The 10,000-nt window shown below is 38.0% G+C and overlaps 1 protein-coding gene across 1 annotated transcript in view; it reads left to right on the forward strand.

Moving 5' to 3' along the window:
• The window catches only part of LOC144970746 (transient-receptor-potential-like protein), a 49,524-nt gene that overhangs the window by 1,906 nt on the left and 37,618 nt on the right, over positions 1-10,000 (forward strand). The window contains exons 2-3 of the mRNA XM_078910732.1: positions 3,453-3,659; positions 6,268-6,426. Coding sequence (XP_078766858.1) covers positions 3,453-3,659; positions 6,268-6,426 — 366 coding nt within the window. The remainder of the gene's footprint in view (positions 1-3,452; positions 3,660-6,267; positions 6,427-10,000) is intronic.

Below are 10,000 nucleotides of genomic sequence, written 5' to 3' on the forward strand. Positions count from 1 at the left end.
ATTATTACAAATTGTTTTTGGACAGAGGCAATGCTGTTAACGGCCATTTACTCAATTTACACCTGAGTTGAATGTGGTAACGTGTGCACAGGGCACTCGAAAATCGTTTAGTAATGGTTAGAATATTATTTTAAGATCACTGTCACCCATCCGACCACTGACCACACTTACCATTGCTTGACATTTGTAACAGGACGAAACGACGTTAAATTGATCGATATTTGAAAGCGTTGCCGAACTCAAATGTTTTAATTATACTCTTTGTAATTTGATAGGAGAAAGAGAAGGGGTGGTGGTGTATTGGGAGACAGACGTATGGGATTCTGTTGTCTTCATTGCCATTGGAAACAAATGGACACGGGTCGTTTTACTGTCTGAGATGGACATTTATTTCGCTTTATGCTGATACAGTGATACGCTCAAACACAATGCAGTCTGGTAGTTTTCTCTTTTAAAACGCATTGGGCATGGTATGAATCATGGAATCTGGTAACGCCCTAATAGTTTTTTTTAAAAACTACCCCCACCACTACTACTGCAACAACAACAACAACAACAACAACAACAACTACTACTACTACTACTACTACTACTACTACTACTACTGCTACTACTACTACTTACTCTACTAACTATACTACTACTACTACTACTACTACTACTACTACTACTACTACTACTACTACTACTACTACTACTACTACTATCTACTTACTACTACTACTACTACTACACTACTACTACTACTACTACTACTACTATCTAACATACTACTATTACTACTACTACTACTACTACTACTACTACTACTACTACTACTACTACTACTACTACTACTACTACTACTACTACTACTACTACTACTACTACTACTACTACTACTAACTACTACTACTACTACTACTACTACTACTACTACTACTACTACTACTACTACTACTACTTACTACTACTACTACTACTACTACTACTACTACTACTACTACTACTACTACTACTATTACTACTACTACTACTACTACTACTACTACTACTACTACTACTACTACTACTACTACTTCTACTACTGAAGCACCGAAGCTTTAAATCTGAAGTTGGATCAACGTGAATCGCGCATGAAACGATGTCTTTGTCATCTATTCTAAGATTTAAAAATCTTCTAGGGGTTGGACAATGCTTCTAACCTACCCTGGTTTTTTCTCCTTCATTTCAGTCGTCTCCGTCTCCTCCTCCTCCTCCTCCTCCTCCTCCTCCTCCTCCTCCTCCTCCTCCTCCGCCGCCTCCTCCTTCTCCTCCTCCATCATTTTATCTTCCTCATCCTTCTTTACTTTCACTCTACCGCCTTTTTATCACAAAACCCCAAACAAAACAACAACAACAACATCAATAACAGCAACAGCAACAACAACAACAACAGGAATAACAATAACAACAACAGCAACAGCAACAACAACAAAATCAACAACAGGAACAACAATAACAACGTCATCATTAAATAACCTTAATTATAATTAATTATCTGCCATTACCATTATCACTCAGGTAGCCACCGGAAGTGCCACTGTTTAAAGGAGAGTACACCCTTGAAAATCTTTCATCACCCATGATAACATCCGCCCACATTCTTCTCCTTTAATCGAAATTGGATAATATTATGTCTTCACGCGGCTTCATTTTGAGAACAGGCTCCTCGTCCTGACATCCGTCAAGTCTATTCTTGCGCCGAAAAAATGGTCAAATCCTGGTTTGAAGAGACATGTATGCTATTTTACAGGTCTGGTAATCCAAATCGTTATAGTCTCATTGTTGGAAGAGAAATGTTCTCAATCCAAGATGTACTTATTTACTTACACATTTGTGGCTTGTGCTTGTATGCACGTTGCTTATCACATGCCTCCTCGACAATCTATTCTCTCCTCCCTCATGTACTCGAAGTTTGTCGGGATGTTGCTTTTTTGACAGCCTCAAACTAATCAGGAACGTCAACCTCTGACGACCACGAGCTCTTTTTCCTTCTATCTAGCCGTTAAGTGTTAGGCTTTTATTGTGCCCTCGTCGCCACACACGACCAAGAAAGCCCTTTTGCCTTTTTCTGATGGTTTTCACAATCCCTATTCTATGCAAATCTTCTTCGTTTGATATTCTTTCTGACCATTTGATGTTTAGCAATATTCTGTATTATGTATTTCGAAAGCTTCTAAGCGGTTTTGACATTCTTTGTCCATGGCGCGTTTTTTTTGGATTGTAAGCATGAGTTTTAATTTAAGAGTTTTCAAAAGCTTGAAGAGCGAAAATCTTAAATTGAAATGAGTGTTCATAACTCAATAACCGTGCTTTACTCTTATTGCTGCACTCCTTCTCATCCAAAACAATTCATAAAACGAGAAAATCTTTTCTTTTTTTTAAATAAGAAGAAAGAAGGCATTGCAATCGAACTAATTTATATCAACAAGAATATCTCTGCTACCGTCTGCATCGGTCTCAAATGGACCTTATGAGCGTTCGGGATTTTACTCGCAACACCCACCCCCCTCGTTCTCTCTCTTTCTCTCTCTCTCTCTCTCTCTCTCTCTATCTCTCTCTATCTATCTATCTCTATCTGTCTGTCGCTCCCCCTCCCCCCTCTTTCTCGAGTTGTATAAATACGTCATCACTTTTGGCGCTGATCATTAATCACGATTGATATCGTGATAGTGCATTTATGGATTTTAACGCATGGTCACGTCACAAATGAAAAGAATAACAAAAAATGATGAACGTGTTCTAATATAATTTCATAATGTGTGAAAGACAAAAGTCTGATATTTCTCGGACCCCGAGGAGCGGATGTCGTAAGAACGCCATAAGAGAAAGATGACCGATCCTCCTTTCACATAGTAGAAAAATGCCATTTGATTAGTTTTACATCGAATATGTAGCGAGGTTGGCTAGTATTTGATAAACTAATCAAGTAAAATGAACTCTATAATCCGATATCACTGTAATGTCATGAATAATTAAGAGGCCATATCTCTCATGGTCTTACTCACACTCCGCTGATGTTTAGAGCTCTGTTTGAATTGTCGGCCATGCTGAATAATTATTGTAATAGATGTGTTCATAAGATTAAATAATGTCTCTATCATTCCATTTTACTGACAACATTATGTCTATGTGTTTGTTTTCAAATGAGATGCGTTGTTGTACCTGCATTATCCAGTCTATATATTTTTCTATCCATCCATCGAGCACTATATTGTGGATTGATGTGTTGCTAAAAAATGACACCCCTCCCACGCATGTCATCGTATGGATCCCGAGGAATGGATGTTCCTGGACGTTGTTTAGAAAAGGGGGCAGATCCACAGCTCACATATTACACAAATACCGTTTTAAACACTACATGTGGGTTGGTGTGTTAATAAATATTAAACCTTTCCCCCCCCCCCCCTCCCCCCTCCCCCCACCCCCAGGTCACCGCATGGATCCTATAGAACGAATGTTCCTGGACGCCGTCGAGAAAGGGGACAGATCCACCGTGATAAAATGTCTAGGGGGTGTCAGACCCGTGTCCGTCAACTGCACAGACATGCTGGGACGGTCAGCCATGCAGATCGCTGTGGACAACGAGAACAGTGAGATAGTGGAGCTGCTGCTGAAACAAGAAGGCGTCGAGATAAGTATTCTTATTCATTTATATTAACTAGTTTTTGTTTCAGTATCTCGCCGAAGTGGCCGAAAGATTAAGGCATTGCATGGTGACAGGAAGGTCCTGGGTTCTAAAGGGTAGCAAGAAATTGCTATTGCCCGTTTCACGCTATAGAAACAGGGATAAATTCCGCCTGACGGCTCTGGAGGACCACCACCACCACTACACCACCACCACCACTACTACTACTACTACTACTACTACTACTACTACTACTACTACTACTACTACTACTACTACTACTACTACTACTACTACTACTACTACTACCACTACTACTTTTACTACTACTACTACTACTACTATTACTACTACTACTACTACTACTACTACTACTACTACTACTACTACTACTACTACTACTACTACTACTACTAATAATAATAATAATAATAATAATAATAATAATAATAATAATAAGAAGAAGAAGAAGCAGAAAAAGAAGTAGAAGAGTATTTTACTTAAACGCATACCATCGTGTGGTTCGCTTCGTTTAGCCATCACTGCCACTGTTTACTGAATAAAGACTATTCGGACTCCACTACCTGCGGACTCCTTGCTTCATCCTTGGTCAGCTTTATGTCGGTGTCCAAGGATGGGCTTCGTATGATATTCTCAGTTTACTGACCAGCACAGATGTTTATCTTCTATTGTTGCTCCGTGGCTTATTGATTTCTTGAGGGTATCTATATGTGTCAGTGCATGACATAATCAATCGGAAGGTGAACATTTTGGATTGCATTTTTTTGCATCTTCTGAAAGAATATGCTCCCAAGAGCATTTTAATCTTTATTTGAAGTGAATCAGCTGATTTTTCATGAAGTTTTGGTCAGATGTATGAAAAAGGTAGGTATACAGCAACTTTTCTCAAATTTCATACTTTTTCAACTTGACTAGCTGTAGAAAATATTTATAAGTGAAATTAAACTTTGATATTTCCCGAAGATTTACAAAAAGGATTGATTTAATCATTTATGACAAGAACTCATTTTGGATTAAAAAAATTGACCTTCTAGCTAAACTTGGCAATATCTCAGTTCAAACCTTTTCATCATCCGACTGATTACGTCATTCACTGTAACAGACATGTATGTTTCTTTAAGCGGGCAACGTGGCTCAGCGGTACGGTCTTTTCTTCGTACCCGAAAGGTACCGAGTTTAATCACACACCATTGCTGTGTTGCCTTGAGCAAGTCACATCGCCCTAGCTCAATTTGCGGCGCTGCACTGCGGCTGACGCCTGAGTTATTCCAGTCTTCTCTTGGAATAGACCCTAGAGACAAATTTCCCCTATTGGACGAATAAAGGGAATTTTATGTTTTTATTTTTTTAAAATACAGATTCTTTGGATATATTGGGGATATAACATACATGTCAGTGATTAGTTTTACAACGAATATGTAGCGGGGTTTGCTAGTATTTGATAAATTAATCAAGTACAATGAACTATATAATCCTATAAAACATCATGAATAATCAAGTGGTCATATCTCACTCACTCTCTGTTAATGTCAAGTTTGTGAGAGGGAGAACATTGAGAACTTTCATTGAATCGTCGGCCATGCTGAATAATTATTGTAATAGATATGTCCATCAGATTAATGAATGTCTCTATCATTCCATTTTACTGACCACATTATGTCTATGTGTTTGTTTTCAAAGTAGATGCTTTGTTGTACCTGCATTGTCCAGTCTTTATATCTTTCTATTCATCCCTCTATATATGTATCTATGTATCTATCTATCTATGTATCTATCTATCTATGTATGTATCTATCTATGTATCTATGTATCTATCTATCTATCTATCTATCTATCTATCTATCTATCTATCTATCAATCTATCAATCTATCTATCTATCTATCTATCTATCTATCTATCTATCTATCTATCTATCTATCTATTGAATCGTGTTGGATATAAATATGGTACGAATAGTGCTCGACATGTACATACTTTACATACACACCAACATCAAATCAATGTAGCTTATGCCTGGAAGAGAAATATACTATAATCAAACACCCTCATGAAGCCACACTCAACACGAAAAATGAGATGTACAATATTTGTCCATATCGACGGAAGCACTTACTGATCAACTAGAAACCGGAACCACTTCAACAAGCAACAACACACAAGAAACCAAACTCATGTAACACACAGTCCTGACGATGGCCGAAAAGGCCTGAAACATCGATGTAGACTGACTCCAACATTGTGGTAAATATTAAAATAATATCTATCTATCTATCTATTTATCTATCTATCTATCTATCTATCTATCTATCTATCTATCTATCTATCTATCTATCTATCTATCCATCTATCTTATCCTATTATCCATCTACTATCTATCTATCTACTTCTATCTATCTATCTATCTATCTATCTATCTATCTATCTATCTATCTATCTATCTATCTATCTATCTATCTATCTATATATCTATCTATCTATCTATCTATCTATCTATCTATCTATCTATCTATCTATCTATATATCTATATATATCTATCTATCTATCTATCTATCTACTTATCATACTAACAACCTATCTATCTGTTTGTTTACATAGGAGATGCCTTACTATACGCAATTCGAGAGGGAGTCTACCGTATCGTGGAGATGCTCATCGAACATCCGTCTACGTCACGAGATATGCTAGGCTCTGATTGGGTAAAACGGCGGCCAATGGGAGAAGAGAGTTTTGACTACTCCGCCGACATCTCGCCCGGTAAGACGAATCATAATAGTATAAATATTATATAAATGTGACCCATCAAAGAGGTTTTATGTCAGGATTGGTTCTCCTCCTCCTCCTCCTCATCCCCCGCCTCTTCTTCTTCTTCTCCTTCAGCATGACTCAGCGGTAGGGTTTTCGCCTGAAAGGTAGGTACCGAGTTCGATTACCCGCTGCGCTGTGTGGCCTTGAGCAAGTCACCTCGCCCTAGCTCAATTTGCCTCGCTGCCCTGCGGCTGACGCCTGGGTTATTCCACTTCCCTTGGAATAGACCCTAAAGACAAATTTCCCTCATGGGATGAATAAAGGGATTTTTTTTTTAATTTTTAATTTCTTCTTCTTCTTCTTCTTCTTCTTCTTCTTCTTCTTCTTTTTCTTCTTCTTCTTCTTCTTCTTCTTCTTCTTCTTCTTCTTCTTCTTCTTCTTCTTCTTCTTCTTCTTCTTCTTCTTCTTCTTCTTCCTCTTCTTCTTCTTCTTCTTCTTCTTCTTCTTCTTCTTCTTCTTCTTCTTCTTCTTCTTCTTCTTCTTCTTCTTCTTCTTCTTCTTCTTCTTCTTCTTCTTCTTCTTCTTCTTCTTCTTTTCTTCTTCTTCTTCTTCTTCTTCTTCTTCTTCTTCTTCTTCTTCTTCTTCTTCTTATTATTATTATTATTATTATTATTATTCGACAATGGGCCCTACCATTTTTTGTTATCATACCTACAAATAAGTGCACGTCGGCTGAAGTGGTTCCGAATTTGCACAATTTGTAACAATTGATGGATTGTTGAACATTCTGTTGGTCCACGAAAAGCGTCACGTGATCGATCGATAAATCGCGCAAATCGACAGAACGCGCCTAACACATGATAATATAGATAAAAATATAAAACTTTGGGGATACTTTCTATTCGTCATGGTGGAGAATACTATACGATTCTTTCAAATCTTTGTATTTATTAAACGAGCTACTTTTATCGTGCCCAAAAGCACAAAGCGCTTGCGAGTATCTATGTGTTATTGCACGATATAAATATGACAAGGTTGATAAAAACAAAGAAATGAAAGAATACGTTTATTCTACCCCTCCAAGTAAGATTGTTAGATTTATTGTAACCAAGATTATTTTTAATTGCCAATCAGCTGCCTTTTACACATTCTTTCACACCAATAAAATGTGAGCAAATATTCTGCAATCCTTGAATAATTTTTTTATTTAACGCGTTCAAAGCATTATTCAACGACTCCTTTTAACTCTAAATTTGCTTGCTCCGCGCGGCTATGTGGTCTAGTGGTATGACATTCGCTTTCGGATCGGAAGGTCTTGGGTTCGAGCCTCACTCGGCGCATAGTTGAATCCTTGGAAAATGCCCTTTACTCACATTATCTCACCGTACTCAGGTGTAAATGAGTACCTGGTCGTTAACAGAGTTATCTCTAAAAAAAAATGTAATGTCGCCTAACAGACATCATGTCTCGTTCTGCATGTTACTTGGTGCTGTTGGCTAGGGAATAACATAACATGGCTATTAAGATTAAATGCTGGCTAACAAACTTCGCGACGTTTGTGTGTGTTGAACCCATGACCTGAAGAAGTCGGGGAGAGCGGTACAAGATAGACACAGAGTGTGAAACCAATTTTTTTTTTTTTTGAGTTGCGAATAGCCCAGACAGTTAGAGCCACACTCTCCCCGGCCAGGTGGAGTTGTCGTACCAGTAAGGTCGCGGGTTCGAGCCCCTATCGCCGCGAAAGTATTAATCTCTATTTATCTTCTGACACTTTCCTACTCACTTCATTTCTTGTTATTATAAATAACATAGAACGTCTATCCTTTCCTTGTCTGATTGCTACATCAAACGCGAATGTCCTTAATTGATGGTTTGAGCGTTACTAAGCATTCATTAACCAATCAGAATATTTCCTGCATTTGGCCCGTTCCGTCCCCTGGACAATTAATTTCCATTGAACTGGCGACCATTCTGTAATTCCATAGCTACCTTTGGTATATGCCAGACAGACAAAATAGATCAGTCCCACGGCAATCGAATATTTATCCCAATATTTTGTCACAAAACGGAGGAGTTGCATCCCAAACCTGATGACACTATGCATTCCCCCTCCCCCCCCCCACCCCCACCCCACTCGTCTGTGTTAAAATTGTGAGTCATGCCCAGGATCTGTGGGCTGTGTGTTTCCGGTATGTTTCCTTAAGGTGACTATGAGTCGTCGGTTCACGGTCAACCGTTGATATGAGGGGTAAAATTTACTTTATTAAAACATTTTGAGTCAAAAATAACACAACTGAAAAGATTATTCGACTAGTTTTAATCAATTATACAATAATTACCGTAATTTTCAAAAGTGTATAGTCTACACCGTATCCTGATTGAATAAGGGCTAACCCACAACGGAGACTGACTCCGACGACCCGGTACTGCCGTCCTCTGCCGTCTTCCGGATAATGACGTCGGGCAGGCACAAAATACTAAGAATAAAGAGAAGAGCCGCTATACCTACCCATACCAAGCACTCGACGTCCTCTGTCGTTTTCTTCCCGATATATATATATATATATTATATATATATATATATATATATTATATATATATATATATATTTATATATATATTATTTCTTTTCTTTTTTTAAAAACAATTTTAAATCTACATTTATTTAACGTTATTTTCTCTTCCTCTACATAACACCGTCACAAATAGCCCATGTCAATGTCCCTTGATAATTAGCGATACTCTTTATTCTCCCTTCTCTCTTCGTCTTTTTTCTTTCTTTATAACATTATTCATTAGTCTGTTTTGGTGTTTTGGAATGTATGTCAATATCCTTGTTTTGTCTTTTTTTACCGTGCAGAGCAGCTCATTATCTCACCTGCCTGAGTTGTTGATATAATCGATTCATTTCATCATTTGAAAAATGTGACCAGTTACTCGCCGTACTCTGGAAAGACACGTATTTAAAAATTTGGCCAGAAAAACTCGACCTTTAATTATCGATCGATTTAAATGACCCTCATCTTGGCAAAAACTCTCAAACCTGGGACTTCGCGAAGTCCCACGTTTGAAAGTTTTTTTGCAAGGATGAGGATCATTTAAATCGATCGATATTTAAAGGACGAGATTTTTGGCCAAATTTTTAAATATGTTTTTTTTTCAGAGTACGGCAGAATACATAATCGTTTCAATCACAAGTTTACTGACGTACTCATGAAAGAACGCATGAAAAAAATATTTGGCTAGAAAAGTCGTCCTTCAAATATCATTCAGAACCATAAGGCCCATGGAGCCGGAGTTTATCCCGGTATCTATAACCTGAAACCGACAACAGCAATTTCTTGATAACCTTTGGATATGACGTTAGTTAATCGCAATGTTCTTTCCGCCAGATCTAACCGACCCAGCTACCAAATCGCTGCTGGGTGTGGACAGGGAGGTCAGTATAACAAAAATATCGACGGCACCCGGGATTGATCTAGGTCCCTTTGATTGTGAAGCGAGTGCCCTACCAACAAGGCTATCGGGACCCCCTCCTTCAAATATCGATCGATTTAAATGACCCCTATTTAGAGAAAAAACA

Source organism: Berghia stephanieae, chromosome 4 (genome assembly GCF_034508935.2).
Source record: "Berghia stephanieae isolate SIO BIC M18660-M18661 chromosome 4, UCSD_Bste_1.3, whole genome shotgun sequence".
NCBI lineage: Eukaryota > Metazoa > Mollusca > Gastropoda > Nudibranchia > Aeolidiidae > Berghia > Berghia stephanieae.